At 41.3% G+C, this 27,579-nt stretch overlaps 1 protein-coding gene across 2 annotated transcripts in view; it reads left to right on the top strand.

The window, feature by feature from the left end:
- The window catches only part of TMPRSS7 (transmembrane serine protease 7), a 41,025-nt gene that overhangs the window by 8,793 nt on the left and 4,653 nt on the right, over positions 1-27,579 (top strand). The window contains exons 4-16 of one of the 2 annotated variants that reach the window (XM_057697465.1): positions 2,309-2,376; positions 3,486-3,679; positions 4,959-4,997; positions 5,699-5,927; positions 7,018-7,148; positions 9,155-9,267; positions 15,297-15,403; positions 18,503-18,639; positions 20,595-20,702; positions 22,794-22,904; positions 23,696-23,812; positions 24,740-24,911; positions 27,258-27,526. In XM_057697465.1, the coding sequence (XP_057553448.1) occupies positions 2,309-2,376; positions 3,486-3,679; positions 4,959-4,997; positions 5,699-5,927; positions 7,018-7,148; positions 9,155-9,267; positions 15,297-15,403; positions 18,503-18,639; positions 20,595-20,702; positions 22,794-22,904; positions 23,696-23,812; positions 24,740-24,911; positions 27,258-27,526 (1,795 nt within the window). The remainder of the gene's footprint in view (positions 1-2,308; positions 2,377-3,485; positions 3,680-4,958; positions 4,998-5,698; positions 5,928-7,017; positions 7,149-9,154; positions 9,268-15,296; positions 15,404-18,502; positions 18,640-20,594; positions 20,703-22,793; positions 22,905-23,695; positions 23,813-24,739; positions 24,912-27,257; positions 27,527-27,579) is intronic. The other variant, XM_057697466.1, reaches the window with a different exon arrangement.

The raw sequence follows: 27,579 nt of genomic DNA, 5'->3' as shown, positions 1-27,579 counted from the left end.
TCTATGCAAGTACATATTCTTTAAAAAGCATAAATTTTGATAGCTTCAAAGTTGGCAAGTCCCTTTTTATTGGATATTTGTTTCCAATTTTTGCTATTACAGATAATGCTCTGGGTAACGTGTGTGTATCTCTGATTACTTCCTTAGGTGGGTGATTGCCTAAAAGTGTAATTGGTCAAACAGAAAAATATCTATCATGGCTCTTGGTACCTATTACCAAGAGAAAGTTTCTGCCAGTTTGCATCTGCACAGTAATGGGGAGGGTGGCCTAGCAGTGGCGACTCTCCCGCAATGACAGGAACGCTGCGGTGTAAAATGAAGAAGGGCTGAGAGAGAGAGAGAGAGAGAGAGAGTGAGAGCTCAAAGACGGTAGCCAGCATAGCGACTCTTACTGATTGAAGGCTTCCTTTATACTGGGTAAATTGCAACCCCCTTTACCTTTCCTGCATATCAATCACCCCTCAAATTAGCCCAAAGAGGTAGGCATTCTTTTTAAATTTCCTTACCCTTTTTTCCAATCCCAGGCAGTATTCCTCCTTCCCCACCCAAAGCCATTTCTCTCTTCTCCTGAAATGATTCTTCAAAAATAAAATTTCTCCTTCAGCTTAAGAATAAAATACTGATTCCAGAGTGGGTTCCACGGGTTTAGAGTCGGGAGGTCAAGCCCCTCGGGTTTTGCGGCTTTCCTGCACACGCCTGACTTGCTGCCCTCCTGAGCAGGGGACCCCAGGGTGTGGCTGCCCTGTCTGTACCTAGCTCGGGTCCCAGACAATCAACAAATACAGAAGAAAAAGGATGAAAATGTCCAAGGATAGAGCCCCAGGAAGCAGTAAGTTTAAAAGGCAGTGGCAGATGAATGGAAGCCCACAAAGTCTGAGCAACAATGGCCACAGAGATAAAAGAACTAGGCTATGTGAATTACATAACTGGATGTTTTCTCCTTTCACTCTGACTGCCAAGAAACTCTGAGAAATTTGTGCCTCAGCATTAGTAACTGGAAGGACCCCTGGCCTGCATATCTGTATTCTGTTGGTTTGAAAATTTTCAAAATAAAAAGCTGGGGGAAAATAAAAAAAATAATTTTAAATTAAAAAACAAAAAACAAAACTGATTCCTAAGAATGGCAGGTGAGCACTTTTCTAAATCTGTCATCTGATGGTCCCAGTCTCATTTCTTACCACTTTCTCCCAACAGAAACCTTGTGCTCTAAGGCAGTCATTACTTGTGTTATGAATAATCGGTGCATGTCTGGTGGCCCTGGTTTCTAGTGCTATTCAATCTGGACCTAAGCCTTCTGTCCAATCTCTATGGAGTGAAATTCCATCCACCATTCATAACCCATCCCAAAAGGCTCCTTCTCTGTGAAATCCTCCCTGGCCTCCTGCAGAGTCAGTTCTAGCTTTGTGTAGATCCTGTTTGTACAGTTAGTATTGGTGTCAATGCATTCGATTGTAGTTATTTAATATCCTACCCAAAGAGACAGGCATTTTGATCACCACTTTACCAACTTAAAAAAAGAGAGAGAAAGAAAGGGGAAAAAAGGAAGCTTAGCAGGCCTAGGTAATGTGTTCTGTGTTGCACGGTGAATTTAAACTCCGTGGCCCATATTTTCCACAATGCTATATTATTTCTAAGGTTTTTTGTTTGTTTTTTCTCCTGGGTAATTAGGTAGGTGATTTTGCTGCTATGTAGGAAGGGGAATACAGAAGATTTGACAGAAGAAATTGGTTTTAGAAATGTTAAGTAAGGGCAGTCAGAGTCAATTGAATGAAATATCTCTCTTTTGAGGTGCATTTATGGTGTTTTAAAAGAACTGAGTGCCTCCCTGGAAACTGCAGGATTCTGAAGGGGATGAAAGACCAGACGGTGGGCACCACCTGCCCTCTAGTGGCTAATATAAGAATGTGTCCTCGGGAATATGCATTTTCCATGGTGTGCATTGGTAGAAAAGAGGTCGGGGCAAATACCTTGAAAATGTGCTTAAAGGAGCTTCACTTATTCATTGTGGAGAAAATTAACTTCTGGAGTAGACAGAATGAAGCAGTTAAGCTTGGTTAACTTATTCATAATAAATGAATAAAGGTAGCTGATTAATCTTCACAGACAGCAGAATGACAGTAAGTAACCCTGAGACAGGAATTAGGAATTTATTTGAATTCAAGGACTAATGTCTGGGATTGGCATTAGAGGCCTTTAGTTTGATCTTCGCTTTTCTCCTTGCTGTCAGAGCTTGCACCTACATCACACTGGGTATCAGAGAGGAAGCCAAGTTTGCAGGACTTCAAACACCTTGGTTCTTCTTTTGCAGGTAAACCTGGTTTATACAACATCTGCCTTCTCCAAATTTTACAAGCAGTCTATCGTTGCAGATGTCAGGTAATGAATGTCCCTTGCTTTGGGGCTGCTACGTTCACAAAGGCTGTGGAAGGGCTGAATCGCCCCATTCTCGAGTATCTTCTTGGGGGCGGTTGTGGGTTAATACCCTCTTAGCACAATAGTGACCCAACTCTGTCACATTAGCATGCTGAGTTTTTTTCTTCATTTACCAAAGCCTGCCCTCTCCCCAGAACTGGGACCCTGGACCTCTGTATTAATGCTGCTGGGCAAAATGGCCATAACCATGTCCGCTATGCTGGGTGAGGGCAAAAATAAAACACTGACCAGTCAGTGCCTCTCGAAACATGTTCAGTAAAAAACTGGTCACTAGAGCTCTTTGGAGAAAAAAAAGGATCCCATGGTCAAATAATTTTTAGGAAAATTTGTGTGCTGTGTACTGTATCCCACCCCCCACCCCCCCCCCCCCCAGTACATCCGCAGAGATCCACAATCCGTTTTGGCAGATTGAAGGCACTGAGAAGTCTTGGAGCAAAGAAATTTGTTTCCTTTCCTTCACCTTCCATTTCCCAAATTATGTGCAATCAAACACTATCTTACGTTTCTTTTTCATAAAATATGATACTGTTTGTGCAGTTAAGAACTCCTGCTCCAGGGTCAGACTAAAAACTAAATTAGGCTTGATTCCTGATTTGCTACTCAGTAGCTGTGTGACTTTGAGATGTAGATGACCTTTATTTCCTCATCTGTAAAACTGGAAGCATAACAGGACCTTCCTCAAAACATTAAATGGGATAAAGCAGACTTAGTACTGTGTCTGGACATGGTGAGGTGTCAAACATTCTACCTGTTGTTATTTGTAATAGCAGTGAATACTGGTTGACATCCATAGAAACAGTATATTCTCCATGGAGATGCAAAATATACTAACGGTTCTAGACTTGAACCCAGCACAAGAATACACATACCATGATGCCTTCCTTTCTAAATTCCCATAATAGGAGTCTATGGCTTCCTAAAGAAGGAAGTTATGTTCAGTTAAAGGATGTGCTTGTTGACCTCACCTTGAATTTAACAGCTGGGTCACTGGCTCCTTATGAAAGTCTACTTCCTAAGAGGTATCCCTGAACTTCTTTCCATTCTCACTACAGCAGTAACAACAAAGGTGGCCTCCTTGTCCACTTCTGGCTTGTGTTTGTCATGCCACATGCCAAGGGCCACATCTTCTGTGAGGACTGTGTGGCTGCCATCTTGAAGGACTCCATCCAGACGAGCATCGTAAACCGGACCTCCGTGGGGAGCCTGCAGGGTCTGGCTGTGGACCTGGACTCTGTGGTGCTAAATGGTGATTGTTGGGTAGTTCTCCTTCAAGTCCTCCTTCCTGCAGCACTCCTGATGCTGCAGTTATCGTAGTCAGTGTTGCCATGAAGTACAGTCTTCCCTCTGTATCCATGGACTCAACATTTATGAATTCAGCCAACCATGGATAGAAAATATTCAGGAAAAAAATTCCAGAAAGTTCCAAAAGCCAAAACTTGAAATTGCTACAGGCTGGCAACTATTTACACAGCATTTACACTGTATTAGTATTGAAAGAAATCTAGAGATGATTTGAAGCATACAGGAGGATGTGCATAGGTTTAATGCAAATACTACGTCATTTTACATAAAGGACTTGAGTATTCATGAATTTTGGTATCCTTGGGGTCCTGGATCCGACCCCACGTGGATACTGAGGAATGACTGTATTCTCTTCCACAGTCTCAGTTTAACAGGATTAGCTGAAGACATTGCAGCTACGTTGATAAAGAAAGTTGCTAAATGTTATATACAGTGATTAAGCAATAGAATTGCGGTCAGAATACATGTGAAAATGAATTTATTAAAGTGTACCCTTTTCTCTATTTAATTTGGCTTCATGCATCTTCAAACTAAGGCTGCAAGGAACAAAGTCATGGAGAAGGAAAGTTTTGCAGAGGTTTACCTTCCTTGTTTCTTCCCTTGTTCAAACAGAACTGCACCGATGCTCTGTCGTGTATTCCAGTGCTCCAAAGTGGCCTGCACATAGCACAGTCACAATGCAAATCCCATCATTTGTCTTGACAGTAAAGTGGTTTAATTATTGTTTAACCCCAAATTTATGCAGTTTTCTATTTTGATTTAAATTTTATATATATAGCATATAGTAGGTAGTTCATAAGTATTTGTAATAAGTAATGAATGAAGGAAAAAAATCTCTAGTGGAAAATTCTGTACCACATAACCTATTTCAGATATAGAAGGAATTATTATCATGTTTAGTTGCTTTTTTACCTTTAAAAAATGTTTAAAAGTTGTTACTACAGATAATTTCCAGCATGAAAGTAAAGAGAATAGCTTAATGAACTCTTACACCCTTTACTCAGCTTCAACAACTATCAACTCATAACTGTCCTGTTTGATCTCTAAATACCTAAACAATCTCCTTTACCCTCACAGGATTATTTTAACGCAAACCCCAGATATGTTGGATTGCTTTTAAATGACTGCACGTATTTTTACTAAGCAAAATTCTAACAAAATGAAATGCTTGGACTTATAGTTTTGTTTTTGTTTTTGTTTTTCTATGTGCTTTTCCAATGCAGCTGGGCTTCGGTCAGATTACTCTTCAACCATAGGATCTGGTAAGTTATGTCTGTGGTTTCGTCCTTGCCCTCCAAGCCCTCGTCCCCAAATGATGGGTTTGTTAGTGTTCTTTCAGTTGCAAGTGACAGATATATAGTAAAACTAGCTTAAGCACAAAAGAAACTTGATTGACTCATATAACTGGGATCTACATGGAGTATGGTGGCTGCAGGCATGGTTGGGTCCAGGTTCTAAGATAAAATATGGTCAGGACTCTGCACTTTTATTTTCTTCTGTTGAGACTTCATCAAGTAGGTTCTTCCAATGTGGTGGCATAAATGGCCACCAGCGGATCCAAGCTTATAATTTGTCAGTTTAGCATTCATGGTGAAAAAAAACTCACCTATATTTGGTGACAGATCCTACAGAAGTCCTTGGGTGGAGTCTCATTGTCTCAAATTGGTTGACATGCCCACTCCTGAACCAGCTTCTTTGGCTCTGATTGGTCAGTCTGGGTTGTGTGCCCACCTCTGGCCCTAGGGGTGAGTTTAACCCCAACCAAACCACGTAGACAGGGTAGGAATAGTTTCTCAAAGTGAAATCTAGGTGCTGTTATCAGAAGAGATGAGAGTGGATCCCAGGCTAGCAAAGACAGCGACATTCTCCGTGTGAGCTCTTCTGCTCTTTACTCTTCTGTAAGGATTTCTAGAAAAATCATTCCCGAAACAAAACAAAGCAAAATAAAGTGCTGTCTCCACAGACAAAGGCTGCTCTCAGTACTTCTACGCAGATCACCTGTCTCTCCGCTACCCTCTGGAGATTTCGGCCACCTCAGGGAGGCTGAAGTGCCACTTCAAGCTGGTGGCCATAGTGGGCAATCTGATCCGTCTCTCGATAGAGTCCATCCAGATTGAAGCTGACAACTGCGTCACCGACTCCCTGACCATTTACGACTCCCTCTTGCCAATCCGGAGCACCGTCTTGTACAGGTAATATGCAGGCACGCTGGTTGGCACGTGAAAAGAATTTTTACCATGTCTCTCTTTTGAGGTATCTGGGTTGCCCTTGGATTTTTTTAACCATTTTCGTGTATACTCATGAGGTCAAAGATTGACCCCTGCCCTATTTAGTGTCCCCTGTATTAGCCAGAGCCTATCAGACACACTGTTGCTTTTCATTTGTAGCATAAGTGCGTCAAAATCAGTATACCGGGAACTTCAGTCAATAGTTCTGATATATAACAGATTTTTTTGGGGGGGTCTGATTTTACTTCCATTGCAATCACGATGAAGGCTATCATTTCAACAGAATGTGAGGATAAATATCCTATTATGATTGCATAGGGTTAGTAAAACAAATTTTTTTCCTTATTGTGAGGATAACACAGTGTTCTTTGTGAAAGTGAGGTCAATCAGAGAAAACAATGTCAATTATTTTACATTCCCATTACCCAGAATAAATAAATGTTTGTTACATTTTTGCATACATTCTTTCACTCATACATATACAATTACACCCATGTATACATGTACATATCCTAGTATTTCTTACTTACTAGTGGACATCTTTTTATGAGTACTTAAAATTTTGATAACCTAGTAATGTCAGTTAGGCTTTATTAAGAATTTGCTGTTTTTACTCATTGTGCTAAAAAGCATATGAATTGTCATTTTTAATAGTGTTTATATATGTATATAATAGTATTTTATGTAAGTATTACTTATTTATATTTTGGTGGTGCATGAACATATTAAAAATTCAAATAGTGTCTAAAGATTTGTAGTGAAAAGTAAGTTAAGTTTGTGACTGACTGTCATCCCTCCATCATTGTTATTGGTTTCTTTTCACTATTCCCAGTCATATATAGTTATTATCGCATTTAATCCTCACCACAATGCTATGAGGAGTATACTATTATTATTACCACCATTTCAGAGTTGGGAAACTGGCATTTATGAAGTTACTGATTCACAGAAACTGTGCAGATAGCCCAAGAAATGTGTGGAATTAGTGATGGGTGGAGGTGCAATCCTCAATAACCTTTTATTTCTGTGCTTTTGCTTTGTTATCTGGTTTCAGAATTTGTGAGCCCACAAGAACATTAATGTCATTTGTTTCCACAAATAATCTCATGTTGGTGACATTTAAGTCCCCTCAGATATGGAGGCTATCAGGAATCCGGGCATATTTTGAGGTCATTCCGGAACAAAGTAAGTCTCCCCAGAAAAAAAGTCATGAGAAATACTTATTATGATAGATACTCCAGTCTTATTTCTCCTGAGGCTGTGTTGTAATCCTAGTTGCATTACTCAGGACCCTGAGTCTGGGTCTGGTTGGAAGAGGGAGATCATGTTAGTTATTCTAACAGAGGGAATTTAATGTAAAGAACTGTTAACTCGGTTTAGAGCTATTAAGTGGATAACTCAAAAAGAAAAACAAAAACAAACACAAACAACCAAAACAAACAAACAAACAAAGCCCCCACAAAAACACAAAACAAGGGAACAAAAAACCTGTAAGGTATCATGGATATAACATGTGTAGCAAGCAGCTACCGCTGGTAGGTCTGGAGGAACAAAGAAACGCGATTGAAATTTGCAGTTTAGGACTCGCAGGAAGGGGTCGGTGGAATGAAACTCAGGCCTCTGAGGAGTGGTGTTGCCCGGCTTGTGTTGGTGTCTGGGAATTTGGAGGCAGGTGTTCCTGAAATTTGGATCCCAGACCTTTGAGGAGAGGGTGCCAGACAGCTGAGGTGGCATCTTTGAGGGAGATACGATAAAAAGGAAGTTGGAAAAACTACTAACAGGATTCAACTCTGTTACAGGAAGGACGAGTAGCTGTGAGGGTGGAGCAGCATTGCTGGGGTGGCACTCCCAGGAATAAGAAACAGAAATCCCGTTCTTCCCCCTCCAGGCTTCTAGTCTCCCTTTAGCACCCCCTACTGGCGGAGCCTATCAGATGGTAAAGGTCAGAAGTGGTTTGCAGGGTCCCAACCCGGCCTCGCACAACAGAGTAGAGAGGGGTGGGCTTGGAGCTGAGGACAATAGCTCAGTAACTAGCACACTGGACTGTCTTTTGTGAATTCTCATTTACAGCAATGCCCGTGAGTGCCACCCAAGAAGATGCTTGTGATACAAAACCCAGAGAGTTTAATAGGTTTTTCTAGTGATCAAAAAAGTGACTTTTCTCTTCATTCTCCTCTTTTTGACTTGGGTTGATACAATCGAACAAAACAGAATGAAAAGGGCCTTCACTGAAACTCCTGTGTTTTTGTAATATTTGCTGTCTTGGAAACTGATCAGATCTTACAGGTCATGTCTTGGTAACTTCTCTATGAGCATCAACAAAGCTAAAGGAAGCAGAATGGGAGGTGGGGATTAGGAGGGAAGAGAATTTGGCTTAAGTAGATGATGAGAGCTCCAGGTTCATCAATATTTTAGGGCAGTGTCTCATTTTGATAGGTTTTTTTCTGTCAAATTATTACAAAATCAAATGTAAAATTGATTTGTTGAACTAGATATTTGAGATTGTGGTGGTTTGAAAATTGTCTATAACTCCAAAGGTTAAAAATAGAATTATAACAGAAATATTGTAGTGGAATTTGTCTATTCACTCAATAAATATTTATTGAACATCTGTTGTATGCCAGAAATGGCTCTATGTGTTAGGGAAATAGTAAACAAAATAGACAAAAAAAATCAGTGCTCTTGGGCAGCTTACATTCTAGCAGAAGGATGACCATATCAGTAAGAATAGACATTTAGGATGTCTTATTTAAACAGTATAACATGTTATGAAAACTGGACATCTCTTGAACAACAAATACACACTGATATGAACAAAATTAACTCAGAAGCTTTAAAAATACATATTTGCAATGCTGTATGTCAAAATATATATACAGTGTTAATATGTTAATTATATCTCAATAAAACTGGAAGGAAAAATATATTTAACCTGTGTTTTTTAAAGAAAGGAATAGCATCCTATAGATCTGTAATCAAAATAAGTGATTTGAAAAAAGTATAGACTTTGAACAGTATAATAGCTATATATCCGTAGAGTACTATTTTTTAAAAAAAATAGTTTAAATTTAAAAAAATATGTAAGCTTATTGACCAAGAAAATGTGCATCTGTAGTTAAAAAAAATATGCTGTCTATTTCCTATAATCTCACAACTACAAATCATTGTGTGTTACTGGATATTTTTTTCAGAATGTGAAAACACAGTGTTGGTTAAAGAAATCACTGGCTTTGAAGGGAAAATTTCAAGTCCGTATTACCCAAGCTACTATCCACCAAAATGCAAGTGCACCTGGAAATTTCAGGTAGCCTACTTTTACCACTATTTTAGAAAAATATTGCTATCCTATTTTTAGTAGCAATTTATTTTTGAATTTAATTATACTTTTTTAAGTTACAAAAAGAATGTTAATTTTATAATATTTAAACCTTAATAAAATATATTATCTAGAACATGGAAATTTGTTGTAATTTCAATTGGCTGCCCACAAATTAACTGCTTTTTGCAGACTGGGGCTTATTTGTCTAATTTCTTACTTTGTATTAAAAAATGCAAAGACATTGCTACAGGATCAAACAATTTATTTCATTATGGTCGAGCTCATTTATTAATTTTTACTTGCTTCATCAGCATTATAACAAGAATTATAAAGAAATAATAAATTGAATTAGGCAACATATATTTCAGTTGTATAAGCAAATCGAAGTGTAAATTTATGTGAAATACATACATCCCCCTTTGGTGTTAGGGAGTTCTTGGTTCTTGTTTGTTTTTCAAAATCTCAACCTACAACCTATTTTTCATTTTCCAACTGTAATATTCATGTGAAGGGAGATACAGCAAAGTGTCACCTTTGCACTTTCAGCATAGATGCGTGAAATCATTTTTGTGAGACATAGCAATTAGACATAAGCAGCAAGCAGTATCTAGTTTGTATTCATTCGCACGTTGTTGTTAAATGCCTGCTAGGTGTCAGGCAGCATTGTGAACCTGGGAGCCATGAGATCTGACACACACATGTACAAAACTCTGCTCTCATGGAGTTTCCTATAAAGTGGGGGAGACAGGAGACAAACAAATAAACAAGTGGAACGTATACAGCGTGCTCCACGATGGTACAGTGCTGTGGAGAAGAATGAAGCTAGAGAGGGGCTCTGTAGATGAGTGGGGGCTGTGAAAGGTAGGAAGTCAGGGATTTGTCCTCTCAAACAGGATGGTCAAGGAGGGTCTCACTGACATGGGGCCATTTGCGCAAAGCACTGCGACATGAGGAAACTAACCTGGTGCTTGCCAAGGATAACAGTGTTGCTGGCAAAGGGAACAGCTGAGGCAAAGGCCCTGAGGTAGGAGCATGCTTGCTGTACGTGGGGTTTATGCAGTCATAACAGTTAAATATTGAAATAATCTTATTATACCCACATCTGTACTTGGTGTCAATGCTCTGCTGGCATGCATCCTTCAATTATTTTTTATTATTGTCACAAACATTTAAAATATAAGACATAAAGGTGCTGGACTCTTGTTCACTGCCAGACTCTTGGTGCCTCAGGGCAGCAGAAGCTCAGAGCCTCAGGTGACTGGCAAGTCTGAAGGTGGGGGACGGGGGAGAGGGAAAGAGAAGATGAGAAGGGTTGGGTAAGAGGAGGGAAAGACCTCAAACCTCTGTCTCTTCAATCTCTGCAATGAGCAGGGTTATCTTCTTTATAATATCTAGAACAAGAAAGACCCCATTTCCAGAAGCTCCATCAAATGTTTGAAATTCCTTTCAGACAAAACAAATGCTGATACCACGGTAAGACTTAAAAGGAAAATTCCTAAACGTTGCTGTGATTAAGTTTTAGTCAGGGTATAAATAAAAGAGCAGATCACTTTCTGTTTCACTGGGACGAGGGTTAGAAATGCTGAACACAAGGAAATCTTTATAAGGCAAAGAGCATGGGAGGTGGGGGATGGGAAAGGGGAGACAGGAAACACTGGGGACAGACTTGTGGGATGACACCATTTCCCGGAGGTCAAGGTCGGCTGTTGTCAGTGAGGAAGTTAAATAAAGCTGTTCCTTCATTGGAAGTCTTGGAACAGCCACCAAGAGCTGTGTGAGAGCATGTTTCTGAATGGAAATCATATAAAAAATAATTCATGACCTGTAAAATAGCTTTGCATTGAATAAAAATGACTAAGAACTGGATGCCTTCAGTAACAAAAATATTGACTCAAGTCATGATAAAATCTTTATTACACAAGAGTTGATTCTGTCATCCTCAGTCCTTCTTAGTGCCTGGTTTGATTTCCAAATCTACCGAAGAGCGATCCATTCCCACTGCAGACTCACTTTCAGCTGAATTTTTAAGGCCTATTTCTCTGAGAAGCATCAACTCTTGCTCCAACTTAAAGCCCATCTGATTCTTCTCCCAAGCTCTTCTGTCTATCCAACGAATGTTTGTTGAATGTCTGCTACATGTCCGTCACTGTACAGGGATGCCTAGCAGCAAGGTTAACCAAAGTCCTTGCCCTCACAGAGGTTACAGACCACAGGGGAAAGAGGAGATATTAGACCAGTAAAACCAGAAAAGGACGTTGAGGTTCTAATAGGTTGTCTACATTTGTTTAGTACTGTAGTGTTTTCAATACACATACTTTTATTTGCTCTTCAAAACATACCTCTGATGTAGGAGAGATACTCTAGTCACGTTTTATAGATAAGGAAATAGAAATGGGGGCAAATCATTTGCCAGAAGCCACTCCAATAACAAGTGACCCAGGTAGGATTAAAAGGGTCCATGCCTCCCTCCATAAATAAACTCAACAGCTTCTTCTCTGGGCTCCTAAAGATGTTCAGCTTCCCTGTGTGTCACAACAATCACTTATCTGAACATTCACCTGCCTCTCTCTTCCTCCCTTTTGTTTTCCAAATAACCAGTTTTGTTTTAGAGTCTTAGAAGAAAAAAGGAAAGCAGTCCCTTGAGTTGTTTTATCACAGATGGCATCAGCCCAGCACCATCCAATTAGGTCCTCCAGGTATAAGCAGGGATCACCGTGGGCCATGTGAGTTCACCTCCTCATATGACACAAGACATAGATGGGACTCCCCAGAAGGGAGCCTCTCTTCCATGCTTCTGTGGCAAGCATCTTTGCATCAGAAATTTTCAGTGCTCATCCAAGGTGGGTTCTTGAGTTGTGTGTACACAACCACTGGCAAGTTAGGGGTGACTAAAAGTAAGGCATGTCCTGCATTCTGTCACCATCATTGACTAGAGAAGTATTTAAATATAGCAGGTCCAGATCAGAAGAATTCCTCTCCTTGCTTGGTTAAAGTTCCCAAAGCAAAGGCAGGGGTTGGGCAGTGGGAACAGAGTATGGAACGTAGAAGGAAATAGCATACTAAGGAGTGTCACATTTCTCGTTCATTTGTCGAAATAGCCTGTGATAGTTTGTGAAACTGCACCTCATGCCTCCATTTATCAAGCACGGTAACATCAGTAGTGCCTCTTGGCCAGTCTGAGTGCGAAAGTAGAATGTGTGCAATTTGATGTCCGTGGAATCAGTGTGCGAGGGGACATGTTTCCTTTCACTGTGGAGAAGCTTTGTGCTTGGGGTGCATATAAATCCATTTCGTTTTGGGGCTACGGAACTCAGCGAACGTGCCTAAGCAAGCTTCTTGGTGGACGATTGCACTGGAATATGTTCTGATGTTATAATATTTAATTGATTCCTTAAAGATATTTACTGTCTCTCAGTTTGCATCTATTTTTTTTTTTTACTGTGAAGAAATAACCAGATGACAAGAGTGGAAAAAATATGATGTGTTCTCATGAGCCTTATGAATCTTGCGGTGAATGAAAGACAATCCTGTTCCTCTGGAGTTCCCAGCATGGGTCTCTAGGCAGCGCTGAGAAAAGGGGGGGCTTCAGAGAAATGCAGGACTGGACTGAGTCTGTGGTCTGTGTTTCCTAACCTTGGGAAATTTGCTTGTCTTTGGTTAGTCTAGCTTTCTTCTTCTATAAGATGGGAATCATACTACCTGCCTAACCATGTTGTTACATTTAAATCAGAGTCATGAAGTGCCCAATCCACTCCCTCTCGAAGGTAGGCTAAGTGGGGAGGGCTGCTTTGTTTATTTATTTATTTATTTATTGGCTGCATTGGGTCTTTGCAGCTGCACACGGGCTTTCTCTAGTTGCAGCGAGAGGGGGCTACTCTTCATTGTGGTGCTTGGGCTTCTCACAGCAGTGGCCTCTCCTGCCGCAGAGCATGGGCTCTAGGTGCACAGGCCTCAGTAGCTGTGGCACACAGGCTCAATAGTTGTGGCCCACAGGCTCTAGCGCGCAGGCTCAATAGTTGTGGCACACGGGCTTATGTGCTCCAAGGCATGTGGGATCTTCCTGGAGCAGGGATAGATCCCCTGTCCCCTGCATTGGCAGGTGGATTCCTAACCACCACTGCGCCACCTAGGAAGTTGCCAGGGCTACTATATTTAAACGCACTTTAGAAAGAAGCACAACACACAGCAAAGAAAGTATAACATAAAATATGATGACATGACTGAAAAACCAAATGTCTGTCAGAGCAATAAATGTCAATGGACAGGGCTTCCTAGGTGGTGCAGTGGTAAAGAATCCGCCTAACAATGCAGGGGACATGGGTCCGAGCCCTGCTCCAGGAAGATGCCACATGCCGTGGAGCAGCTAAGCCCATGTGCCACAATTATTGAGCCTGCGCTTTAGAGCCTGTGAGCCACAACTATTGAGCCCATGTGCCGCAACTGTTGAAGCCCACGCAACTGTTGAAGCCCACGCACCTAGAACTCATAGCAATGAGGAGCCTGTGCACCACAACAAAGAGTAGCTCCGACTTGCTGCAACTAGAGAAAGCCTGCATGCAGCAACAAAGACCCAACACAGCCAATAAAAATAAATAAATAAAATAAAAATAAAATAAGTTTTTTTAAAAAAAAGTCAATGGATAAAATTCACCTATTAAAGGAATAAGACAGTGGGACTGAATCGCAAAGTATCACCTAAAACAACTGTATGTTGTTTTTAAAAGACACAATGAATTCAAAAAGTGATTTAATAAAGCCAAAAATAAAAGGATGGGCAACGTTATACCAGACAAAGGTAAACAGTAAGAAAGCAGAGGTCACAACCTTAACACCAGGCAGTGCTGAAATCAGGGCATTCAGTGAGAAGAGGAAGGCAACCTACAGTGATAAAGGGGGTGAAGCACGTAAGGCTCTAATTACTGCAATTATTTATGCACCGAAGGACATAGCGTAATACTCGTAAAACCTGTAGGAAGTACAAAGAGAAACAGAGCCCACTCCAGTAAGAGGTTTTCCTTTCTCTTGGCTCATGACAGAGACAGTGGAGGACAATAAATAAGGCTAGGAAGAGGATCCAATCACACAAAGAATAAGTTTGGTTATATATATATACATATATATATATATATATATACACACATATAAACGGAAATTACCCTTTTTAAAAAATGACCTTGGAGCCTTCATAAATTTGATCACAACAAAATTCTTAGTGAATTAAAAAAAATTAAAAGCTGTACTGCAATAAATCATCTCTTATCTAACTCTGATAGAATGCAAAAACTTGAAAATAGGGAAGCCAACATTTTACTCCCTGGGAATATAAGAACTCTCTCTTAAATAATTCCTGGGCCAAAGTGAAAATTAAAACAGAATCTGTGGCATATCCCTGGTGATGTGTGTGCGTGTCATACAATGGCACAACAAGGTCAGTTGCACTGTGTGTGTTTGTGTGAGTGTGTGTGTGCTCACTTGTGCCTGTACCAAATAGGCAGCTGCTTCTCTTGTTTGATTTCTTCAGAGAAGATGTAGGGATGACCCAGTGACTTCCAAAATACCAAGGTCTAATTTGAAGAGGATGCTGATTCATTCCTCCTTTATCTAAAGAGTCAGAATAGTGCCTTAAATAAACCATGTCATTATGGTCATCTAAGGAGGAAAGTGTCTACACTCGCTAACAAGTGGGTGTTTTCAAAGTGAAGCTCATTTACTAGGAGGAAGCTGAAACCTAGAGGTGATCTAATGCACCTGTCTCATGTCACCTGGCTCACCACACGGGGGCCTCACAGCTGCTCCCTGAGCACCGGGAGGCTCACGTCCCTCTCTGTCATGTTCTCCTCCACAGGTTGGTTTGTTCAGGGGAACTGTTCTATCCCACCAAGGCCCGCAGGGCACAGAGAATAAAATGCCCTTAAAACAGCAAGCCCAGGGAATGAGTTCTGAGTAACAAAACCTTAGTCTGAAACATATTCTTCAATTGAATCTTTTTTCTGACTTATGCTTGTTTTTCATAGACTCCCCTATCAACTCTCGGCATAGCACTGAAATTCCATAACTACTCAATAACCAAGAAGAGTATGAAAGGCTGTGACCATGGATGGTGGGAAATTAATGAACACATGTAAGTGGTTTCCATATGTGAAGAATCTAATGAAAAGCCTTGCCCAGAAGTTCAAAGCCTGAGACTCCTTCCCTCCCAAAGAATTTGCACTTCACTCTTGATAGACTGGGGAACTGAGGTACAGAGGAGTTAAATAACTTGCTCGAGGTGACTCAGCTCCTGAGAGATTAAGCCAGATTCAAGTCCTATGGCTCCCAAGTCCCTGCTTCCATCACTGCTCCGTGCTGCTGGGTTATGGATGTACAGGCTCCACACTTTACAAAAATAATGGGCACATAAACCATTGCAGCCATAGAGGAAAACAGTAAATAGAAGTCCTGGTGATTGCAAAAGCTAGAAACCATTAGCCAATTTTGTGCCGTAGGAGAAAGAAGCTGAGAGAAATCTAGGTGCCTGAGCTTCCTGAACTGACCTAGTAGGTCTTCACTCTCCCCCGTAATTCATCCTTTTGTTATTCTTCTTGTTTATTTGCTTCTAAAGTTATAATAGGTCTTGTATTTAAAAAAAAATACAGACTGCCTGTCTTTGCCAAATAGCTTCTCAATTTACTTGAGATCCCTGTGAGGTTAGCCTGAGGGATTTGTCTGCTAATTCTTTGCTCACTGCTATTCTGTGAATGAAACTTTCCCTTTCTAAATGATTTTCCTAAACAACCTTCTTTGATTTCATTCAGAATCTTAGATGACTTGCTAAATAGTCATTGATCTTATTGGAATAGATTTTACCTGATGTAAAGACTTTCTTGGATCCATCATTAACATGTGACCTGTACTCCTTTTGGGAGTATTTTTGCGTCAAGGGTCTGTTACATAGGAGGCAAAAGACCTAGTTCAAACCGCAGCCCTGTTATTTAGTAGCTACATTAACTAGGACAAATTATTTAATAGCTTTGATAGTCTACAAAATAAGGTAATAAGGTGGAGTTTTTTGGTAAGCATTCAATGAAATGATGCTTACCACATACCAAAATATAATAGCTACAATTAACATGATGAATAAGATTGCTAAGAAAATAACATTGGATGCGTAAACACGTGCCCCAAGGCTTTAAAGATACTGCATTTTGGTATTTAATTAGAGGTCCAGAAAACAAATCTTTACAAATCTTTTGTAAGCTTGTATGCTTAAAATAAAGTAGTGCTTTGAAAATGAGATACTTTGTTCCGCCTAAGTAAGAACCCCTACCACCCACGATGTACTGCAGCCACACTATGAGCAGTTTCTTCCCACAAATACCCGGAAAGCTCTCTGCCCTACATACTTTCTCTGAAGGGCCAGCTCTTCCCTTTGTCTTGCTGGTTGGTTGAAATTCTATCAGCTTCCTTTGATATGAGTTGTACCCATGGAATTTAAAACACCAGCCCTTCCCCTGATCAGTCCTTTTCATCAGATAGACTCTAACTGAACTAATTCCTGGCATCTTGCTGATAAGTTAGCCTAAAGGCTTTGGGTCTGTAATGCAGATGGAAGAAAAAGTAATGCGGACACCGGGAAGCCTAGTGATCCTGAATTGAGAGAACGTGGGGGGTGGAGTGTGAGTGCTCAGGGTAACTAGAGTGCAGTACACAAACCTGAAGACATGAACAGCCTTCCCACAGAGTTTTTGTCCAGCAAAGTTCCTGAGGGGAAGGCTGTTGCTGTGTTAGGAAAAGCTAGGGTTTCGTATTTGGTGAAATGTGTTCTCATCCTGCCTCTACTTACTTGCTATTTGAACTTTAACAAATTACTTCACCTCTTAAGTCTCAGTTTTCTTACCTGTCACATGTCTGTCCATGTAAACTAACACTTGCTGGGTTTCTCCAGTCTCTCACTTTATTTTACTTTCATTCCATAAACCGCCACTACGCCCCATGACATACTGTCCCCCTGTAGACTCCAGCCCAAGCATGGCTTCAAAGACCCCTTTCCTCTTGACGCCTCCTTAACATCCAAGTGAGGCTCATCTTTGCAAGAAAACTTTAATAAATATTAATGGACACCTCGAAAAAAATCACTATGAGCTACAGACAACAATCCCCGTGATTTTAGAATGCAGGATTCTGATCCCAAGACGACCAGCTAAAGTAGACTCTAGCCCCAAAAGCTTGACTCGGCTTTCAGATGCCTCTCAGATGCTGGCTCGCACTGAGCCAGGTGGCCACCTGCCGCTGCTGTCTCTTCCTCGTATCCCAGAAGCTGGGCTATCCGCCCATCAGCTCCTGAACTTTACTCAACGGCAGAAGATTCTTCCTGGAACATACGTGAATGCTTTGAACCGTAAAATGAGAGGTTACCCCCATGCTCTTCCTACTGAAAGCCAACACCTGATCCATGGAACATGTGTGGTTCCCAAATGCTTTGGGGACCTGGAGTGATTGGCATTCACAGATTCCAGTGGAGGATGTGCCCCCTCAAACCTAGTGTCTATTGTTTCCCTTTGAGAACTTGCATGTTTCACCTGGGAAAGTCTTGCTCACACAGGGCAGAAGCCTATCTTACCATGGGCCCCCAGTGTAACTACACTTCATGTTCCACTAACCACAGTGCTCATGTAAGAATTACTAATAAGAGGGACATTGCCTCCTAGATGATGAGAAGAAAAATCGAGGTAGGGGAATATTGCAGATAGACATCACTATTTTAAAATTTTGCCAAGGACAAGCCCTGAAGTGCACATCAGAGTTCAATCTAGATTGAAATATTGTTGTCTTTTGTTTCAAGTGGTGTTGGCATTCTTTGCATGTTTTCAACCTGAGTTCATGGATTCTACTCTGCCCCGTAGAGAGGTTTGTGGCCAAAGTAGGCAATTCTTTTTTGTTAGGCAGTTATTTATGTTGAAAGAAGTGAAAGGACTAGGAACATTAAACCCGTATTTCTCCTGATTATAAGTCTTGGTGAGGAAAACAACAGGTAACAGTTGATAGTACTGCTATTGTTTTATTTAGCAGAGGAGAAAATTGAGAGGACAGGTGACTCAGTCACAGTCACCTAGCATAGGGTGGACAATGACCATCAGCTCCCCCACAAGCACCTCTGCTCATGAAGCTCAAATGAATGTGCTGTCGACAGGCATGCAGTTGACAGACCCTCATGCTGTGTGTCCCCGACCCTTGCGCGCAGGTACTGCGGCTCCTACATGGATCACCAGACGATTTTCCGAGTGCCCAGCCCCCTGGTCCATGTTCAGCTTCAGTGCAGTTCAAGCCTTTCGGACAAGCCGCTTTTGGTGGAATATGGCAGTTATAACATCAGTCAACGTAAGCTGGGGATCAGCTCCTTAGAAAACTGCAATGAAGGGTTAAACAGAGGCTGACGCTTTATGATTGTAAACTTTGAGAATTTAAGCAATGAAAACTGCTTCTTTACTTTTGCTATTGACTAGTATATTTTTATAATATACATATAATATAATGTAAATTATACATAATATGTAATATATTAATATATGTATTTTATAATATTGTATAATATGTATGTTAATATATAAAATAAAATAATATATATTATACATAATATTATATATTATATAATAATAATATAATATACATATAGTATGATAATGCATTGAATTATGAATTTATTCTGCTGAAGTTTAAATTAACGAAGAAATAATATAGTTGTTTGTTACAATTAAAAATATTTTCTTACATTACTCCTGAAATATAGGACAATTTCTTGATGCGTGGTTCTTTTTGCTAGCCATAGTTTTTTTGTAAGTATGAGGTTTCCGCCAGCGTTTGGTGGATTGGAAGGCAACAGTTGCAACTCACTGTGGCCTCTGGTGCACAGGCAGAGCTGGTTGTTCAAGCAAAGTCCAAATATCAGCCCTGAGAATGTTGAACTTCACATTGAGAACCACTGGAACAGTGGCCAGGAAGCGGTCAGCAGGAAAGGCAACGTCTGAGGGAAGTCATCAGTGCTGGAGAAAGTAGATACTGACTCAGGAAATTCTCAACCCATTTTAAAAGGGGGAAAGTAAGGGTTAACCACTTAGGAATCCATGAGGTTAAGCTCTGAGAGATGGCTCAGTTAGATCCGTTCTTCTTTGCCAGTACTAATATACCTGCTTCTGGATTCAGAATATTACACTTCTGAATATCAGAATATTATAATTGCCAGTGAGGATACAGGTAAATAGTAATCTATCTTATTTTTAACTCTTTTTTCAAGCCACAAGTATTTCCTAGGAGCTCATGCTGTCCATCGTGTACCATTGAGATAGTGGTTGACCTGACCATGCCCTCTCCCTATTCAATTGCACAAAGCTTAGGCTAGGTAGCTTATTAAGAACAGGAATTTATTTCTCACAGTCCCAGAGGCTGGAAGTCCAAGATCAGGCACCAGCATGGTCGAGTGAGGGGCATCTTCTGGTCTCAGACTTCTTGCTGTGTCCTCACGTGGCAGAAGGGGTGAGGGTACTCTGTGGGGCCTCTTTTATGAAGACACTCATCCCATTCATGAGACCCTGCCTCAATCATTTATCACCTCCAGAAGGCTCCACTTCCTCCTGCCATCACCATGGGCAGTAGGATTTCAACATATGAATTTGGGGGTGGCAGAGAGAAAGGACTTATTATTTCTATCATGGTTAGCTATAAGCCCAGGTTTAAAGATTCTGGGCCAGGCAGAGAATGGATCTTTGATGAGCAGCCTGGTTGAGGTGCCCTAGGAGTCCCAAGTTTTGAGGTGTGTCATTAATCTCTCTAGGTCCAGCTTTCTAATATCAGTGGTTAATAATGCATTTTGCAATAGAGATCACTTGAAAATGTAATTAAAGACATGGACTCCTCAGACTAATGCATCTGATCATAGGCGATTCAGAAACACCAGGAGGCCATTTAAATTCCCTGGGAGTCTAAAGACTGGACACTGAGCATACTGGACTCGAAGGCATCTTCTGGCTTTCTCTTTCTTTGAGTGTGTGATAAAGCCAGGCTGCTGAGTCAAGGATGGAGGTGTAGGAGTTTGACTGTACATGTGACCTGGATGCAATGTCGACTCAGAGCTTTGGGTGGATTCGTTTGCTTTCTTCTCTTAAATTCTTTTTTGCCTTTCAATTTCCAGCTATAGCTTTGCTTTGATGGAGAAATTGTGTAATTACTACTGCTACGTTGCCACTCAGCCACTTAACAATTCATATTTCTTTGTTAATGTGATCTGCTGACTTTTAGAGACCCATACAAGATTTCCTATTTTTTTTTATTGGCTCTAGCCTGTCCTGTTGGATCTTTTAGATGCTCCTCTGGTTTGTGTGTCCCCCAGGCCCAGCGCTGTGATGGAGTAAATGACTGCTTTGATGAAAGTGATGAGCTCTTCTGTGGTGGGTATTCAAGCTTTTGCTATGCCTTTCTTAGGAATAAATAGCTTGTCAGGATCATTGTTGCTGCTGAAGCACATCCTGGGTCTTTGTAGCAGTTATCTATTGCTGCATAACAAACTAGCCCCAAACTCAGTGGCTTACCACAATAACTTGTTCTGGATCATCCATCTGTGGGTTGTCTGAGATATGACCCATCTAGGCTGGGCTCAGCTGGGTGGCACTGCTTTAAGCTGTGGATCCTCCTGAGCTTGGTTCTTCTCAGGTTGGGGCTGGGTCTACTTCTTATGGTTCTTTTCCTTATTGAGCTAGTGGCCTGGCCATGGCAGTGGTAGAAGCAGAGGAGGGGTGACCAAAAATACAAGATTCCTCTTAAGTCCTGGGCTTGGAGCTAGCACGCCATCACTTGTGTCATAGTCCATCAGTCAAGGAGCCGAGGCCATAGTCAAGGGGCAGGGAAGTTTACTCTGCACACTTTGGGACCATGGCAAAGGTGGGGGTGCATAATACTGTCATAGGGAGTGAGGATCTGTGGCTAATAATTCAATCAATCACAATCTTAAACATAATCCTATTTTAAAGCACAGATCTTTCCTCGGGAAAGAAGCGCAGAATCTGCAGAGAAGTAAACTCTTTTAGCATGTTTGTTTATGGAGCACAGATACTGAGAATAAAAGAATTGTTTTTGTTGCCTGTATAGTTTGCATCAACATCACACTGGTAATGACTAAGCAGTGGGGTACTGAATATTTCTATTTTGGGCAGAGAGTCTCTGTTTTGGTTTTTCATTATTATTTGCACATCATTCCTGAATCTGTCTCCAGTTTGAGGGAACAATATGGGGAGAATAGTTCACCAGACCATATGACACCACTGGTAACACTTTCTCCTAAAGATCCAGAGTTTAATTCCAATATACTTGCAATGGTGAAGCTATTTAATCTTTTTCATATTTTTGGAGAAATATTACAGTTAACATAATTAACTGAAAATTATATTCATGAAAAATAATCTGTGACTCTACACTCGTTTTTTTAATTAACAAAACAAAGTAAAACCCTCTTAACGTAGGCTTCATTGACCATTTAGATCTATAGGGTCTTCTGTTTCTTAAGAAAATAAACACAATTATATAGTGATTGAGGTTGCTTTTGTTTTTTATGTTACTGTTTTTCCCTACTATTATGCTCCAAATGAAAGTGATTATTGTTACTTTGTAACAAGGATTGTTTTTTTTTAGTAACTATCATATCTCATCATGCCATGTTGGGAGCTATTCTCTAGGAGTTGACTAGGTTCTAGGTACTCTCAGAGTAAATAAACAAACTATTTCAGGGCAGCAATGCCCTCCTGCCTGCCCCTTAGAAGACATACCTCTGAAAAAACAGGAGCAGATAACAAAAATAATAACTTTTCAAAAAACCAGAAATATCTAAGGAATTATACCTTCTATGAGTGCTTGCTAATATGTTGTGCCTGTCACTGGTCTAAAGGCAATTCCTGAAATTATTCCAAAGAAGAAAAATTGTAATAGATTTACACTGGTATTTCCTAATTCAGGAAATGAATGTCTCAGGGTAAAATAATTTTAAAGAGAGTTTTCCTTACCAATAGACTACAAGTCTGTTGTTCTGTTAGATCTCACATTCATTAATCTACTCAACAAATTTTAGTGAGCACCTACTATTTGATCAGGTGCTTTGAAGTACAGAAATGAGTAAGACAAAATCCCCAATCTCAGAACATTCCAGTTTGTTCAGGAAGGTAGACAAGATCAACTTAGATAACAGCTTATGATTTTTATTTTCCTTAAAAGCTTATCATGCATTTAATCTTAGTTAAATAAACAAACTGCCCAAGTTTACTGTATTTACCCACAAGAGAAAGTCAGATCTGACAGACTCAAAGTGTTAGGAATTACCCCAAAGTCTGAACATCTGCTTTTCCTCATGGACATGCCAGTTTTGAGAAAACACTCCTTTTGTTTTATTTAAGTCGTATCAACCATTCGTACCTTTCGAGGGGCACTGCTGGTCATCAGGGAGTCCTGATGATGTCTCAGGCTCATGAGCTTTCTGCCTGTTCTCCTTCCAGTGACTCTCAAACCTGCCTGCAATGCCAGCTCCTTCAGGCAGCACGGGCCTCTGGTCTGCGACGGCTTCAGGGACTGTGAGGATGGCTGGGATGAGCAGAACTGCACTCAAAGTGAGGAGGAGCCCTCTGCACTCTGCTGTTCTTCCTATCAGACTCTGCTAAGCCAAAATTGAAATATTTCTGTTGGGTTAGGGCAATTGACTTGTCCAGTTTTCCCATTGAAAATCCTAGGTCCCAGGAATCCTCTTGGGCCCAGACAAAACGGAAGAGTTGAGTCCTCTAATGGGTGGAGTGTGTGTGTATGTGTGTGTGTGTGTGTGTGTGTGTGTGTACTGGGAGATTTTCCTTGCTGACTTGCTTTTAATGCTGTTCATGACTAAAGGATACTGAGGACCTGATATAGAGGGATTTGCCAGATACCGTGACGGGGTGCCTTCTCTTCTAGCCCCTGCAAAAACACACACTGACAGAGTTGTGAACAAATGTGCTGTAATTCACAAAGTCTGTCCATTCCTCCCCACACTCATGGTGTAAAAAGACTGAGTATGGTGTTGATTTTTGCTCAAAAATTTTCTTGGAGGACAAGACAAAGTAATGACAAAGAGGTCATGGCTTAAGCCACTGATATGGCCAACTGCGTGGCATCTCCCCTACAGCACAAGAAACGAGAGGCTGTTGGATTGATTCTCAACAGGTGCGCCTGCTTTTCTGCCTTTCAGTGGCTCTGCTGAGATGCAGGGATGGGGCAGTGTGGGGTTGCGTCATTTCCCTCTGCCGTGCTTCCCAGAACACCGAATACTGATCCCTGTGCCTAAGCCCTCCTTTGTGGACGGATTTCAGTGTCATTCACTCAAATCTGTCTCTGAGTAGGAAAACTTCTTCCTTCTTTTGTTCATTTTTAGGTATTCCGTGCAACAACAGAACTTTTAAGTGTGGCAATGACATTTGCGTTAGGAAACAAAATGCAAAATGCGATGGCACCGTGGATTGCCCAGAGGGAAGCGATGAGGAAGGCTGCAGTGAGTAGAAACATGCTCCTTCTTGTCCTCTGTATTTCTTCCTCAGTCGACGTGTTTTTCATTTTTATTCCCTTCTTGGTGTAATCCCCCGGCAGAAGTTGCCACAGGCCAGGGAAGGATAGTAAACATTGGTGAACTGAATATATAATGGTTTCTCAGAATGAAAATTTCTAGAGTAGACTCTGTCTTCTTTCTTGATAACAAGCATTCATGTACTAGATGTTTATACTGAGAACTTTCACTTTCTAATGACTCTTATCAAGGGGTAAATTCTTAAACAAAAATTCTTGAGAAAAGGAATAAGTCCTGGAATACCGTGGATGACTTTGTTAATTGTGCCTTGTGTTGCGATCAATGTCAAGTGCTGGTTCTTTCTTCAGCTATGACCTGAGAACTGTAATCTGCCATCTGTTATTATTAGTTGTGTGCTCTCTAACTGACCATGTGCCAACATGTTAATTATATATCTTTATCAATACTATTTACACTGGAAAATAATTGCTCTGATAACTAGTTTTTCTTGACTAGGTTTTCATTTGTTTTGGACTTACAAATTCTCTCCCAAATCAGCACAACTTCAAGGACACTCTCAATTCTGTTGCATTTGGAATTAATCTTTTTCTCTACCTAACAACCTGAACTCCGCAACTGCTGTTCTTATCAGGACAGCTGTTACTAATAGGTCCCCACATCCCCTCATGTGTGTTGTTGTACAGAGACTCTGTGTTGAGGCCTGTTTTCAGGAGGGAGGTAGTGGTTTGTTGGTGCTGGTTTCAGACAGACCCCCATATTGCCTCTCTCGATAAGCAGGGGATGACAAATTGCTTACCTGGCTAGTCGGTTCCCACCCCAGCTCAAACCTTGACTGAATTTCCAGTTCTTCTTCCAAGTCTGCCTTTAACTCACATGACCCTTCCTCCCCTAAAGGCTGCAGCAGGAGTTCCTCTACCCTCCACCGCATCATCGGGGGCACCGACAGCCAGGAAGGGGGTTGGCCGTGGCAAGTCAGCCTCCACTTTGTTGGATCTGCCTACTGCGGAGCCTCAGTCATCTCCAGGGAGTGGCTTCTCTCTGCTGCCCACTGTTTCCATGGAAACAGGTGGGGCATCTCAATTCTAACTCTGAAGTGACCACAGACCATACACCTGCCCCCACGTTATGGGAAGAAGCTCCCACACATTCAGTCAATTCAGTTGGTAGTTTTTTAATTTTTTTTGTTCTTGTGACACCAATTGTATGCCAAACATTCTTTTTAGGTATTATTGATATAAAGAGAAGAACACAAAATAATATCAAAAATGAATAGGCTTTTACAAGGCGGAAAAAATAGGATAGGGCTTTCAAGTCAGAAGGAATTCTGTGGGAATATGTGCAGACTGTGTAGTATGGGGACGTGTGGAGAATGGGCACTAAAGGATGACTGGAGTACAGGGAGCCCTTTTTAAAGCATGAGAGTAACGATTCTGCATCCAATTTCCAATGTGTGGTGGGGAGGGTTCCCACATTCCAGAGCAATTCTCTGACACCAGCTGAGTGTTCTATAATGCAACTCAACTCTGACCTTGTCTACCCAGATAGACAGTCAGATTAAACCGTTTAGGGGCTTAGTCCTACAAAACTACCCCTCCCCCCTAATTCAGACACCAATCCAAAATCTAGGTTGTCACCTGAGCTTCTGACTGACCAGCTATAGAGTGGAGGTTCTAATGACCTCCTCCTTGAATTTTATTAATTTGCCAGAGCAGTGCACAGAACTCAGAGAAACATTTCACTTTCTGGCTTACTGGTTTATTATAATAAGATATAACTCAGAAACAGTCCAGTGGAAGGCATGCGTAGGGCAAGGTAGGAGAAAGGATGCAGAATTTTTGCTGCATTCACAGAGTGCATCACTTTCTCTGAATCTCCACATAGTCACCAACCTGGAAGCTCTTCACACCCCATCCTTTTGAGCTTTTATGGAGGCTTTGTTACGTAGGCATGATTAATTAAATCACTGGTCATTGGCTGTGGATTGGACCTCTAGTCCCTCCTTCCTCCCTGGAGGTCAGGGGGTGGAACTGAAAGTTCTAATTAATCACAGACTTAGTTCGCCAGGTGACCAGTCCCCAGCCTTAGTTGTAGGCCCCAAGTAACCTCATTAACATAACAAAAGACACAATTGTCCCTCTCATCACTTAGGAAATTCCAGGAGTCTTAGGAGCTCTGTGCCAGAAATGGAAGGAAGACCAAATATATATTTTTTTATTATAAATCACAATATCACAGAGGGGGATCATGAAAAAGTCCATTAAGGTTGTCTTTGGAAGGGCTCTGTCTGCCTTTACCAATGGGATTATTATGCGGCAGACACTCTCCCAGCTAAGGGTGAAAGAAAAGCTCAGAAAACAACTTCACTCACAAAGTAACCTTATTTGGAATCTATTGGCTCTTAAGTAAAAAAATATATCATTCACTTCTCATTCAGAATTTTTTATAGGGGAGTATTTCAATGAATTTATAGAATTAGAATATTTGTTTCTCCTGGAAATTACAGGATTCATGTTAATAACTAAAATGGCTACACTTCTGTTCCACCATTAGTCTTTTATGCTCTGAAACTGCTCTAAGTAATACGAGACCCTTAATACTCCCCTGGGTCCCCAGTACTGCCCGTGAGATGTCAGCTAAGCAGATAAGGGGCCACACTCTTTGGGATCTGTCCTTATTTTTCTTCCAAAGCGTCCACATTTTCTTCGCCCCACCAGAGCAGGGCTGCTGCACCAGGTGGAGACAGAAATCTCAGGTGGAGATTACAAGACCCTAGGTGACTTCATGCCAGGCCACCAGGGTCAGGATTAGAATTCTTGGAGAGCTCATAGGGAGTGGGGCCCTGTGAATAGTCAACTTGAGCAGTTACGGCAGTGACCTTTAAGGTTCCTGGTAGTTTGCAAGAAGGAATTTCCTTAAATTCCTGCTTGGAACACTTTGATTTCCAATCTCTTCTGGTACTCATATCATTTGAATTTGGTAAAAGGATCCCCAGCCCACTGTCTTATTGGCTCTGTCTGTCTCCATCGAATACCATTGTCAGCATGAAAGGTGAGAAGGTAACAGATGAATTCCAGTCACTAGCAATCTTGACCTGTGTGTGGTTCATGAAATACCGGTGGCAAGAAAATTTCCAGCATGTCTTTAGAATGTCAGTGAGGAAATTTTCTGGAACCTAGCTATCATTTGCCAGCCCTACTCTACCTCACTTCATCTCTGGTTTTACTAAGGAAACAAGGGAGGTTCAGAGAAGTTGTGCTTCTTGCCATGTCCACGGACAGAGGCAGGAACTAGGATAGGGACGGAAAGTCAGACCTCCCTTCCCACAGCCCTCCTCTTTCTGTGGCGTGCTCTTTTCCAAACCATGTATGGTTCTTCAAGCCTCTGACTTCGTGCTTCCTTCCTTTTGTACCAGGCTGTCTGACCCCACGCCATGGACTGCTCACCTTGGCATGTACGTGCAGGGGAATGCCAAGTTCATCTCCCCAGTGAGAAGAATTGTGGTCCACGAGTACTATAACAGCCACACCTTTGACTATGATATTGCCTTGCTACAGCTCAGTGTCGCCTGGCCTGAGACCCTGAAGCAGCTCATTCAGCCAATATGCATCCCTCCTGCTGGCCAGCGAGTGCGCAGTGGAGAGAAGTGCTGGGTGACCGGCTGGGGGCGAAGGCACGAAGCAGGTGTGTGTGTCAGTGAATGCCATGCTCTCCCCTCCAGATCACAATAACAAGTG

Source organism: Hippopotamus amphibius, chromosome 10, assembly GCF_030028045.1.
Source record: "Hippopotamus amphibius kiboko isolate mHipAmp2 chromosome 10, mHipAmp2.hap2, whole genome shotgun sequence".
Lineage (NCBI taxonomy): Eukaryota > Metazoa > Chordata > Mammalia > Artiodactyla > Hippopotamidae > Hippopotamus > Hippopotamus amphibius.
Note: the sequence above shows the minus strand (reverse complement) of the source record. Positions and strands in the feature narration are given on the sequence as shown.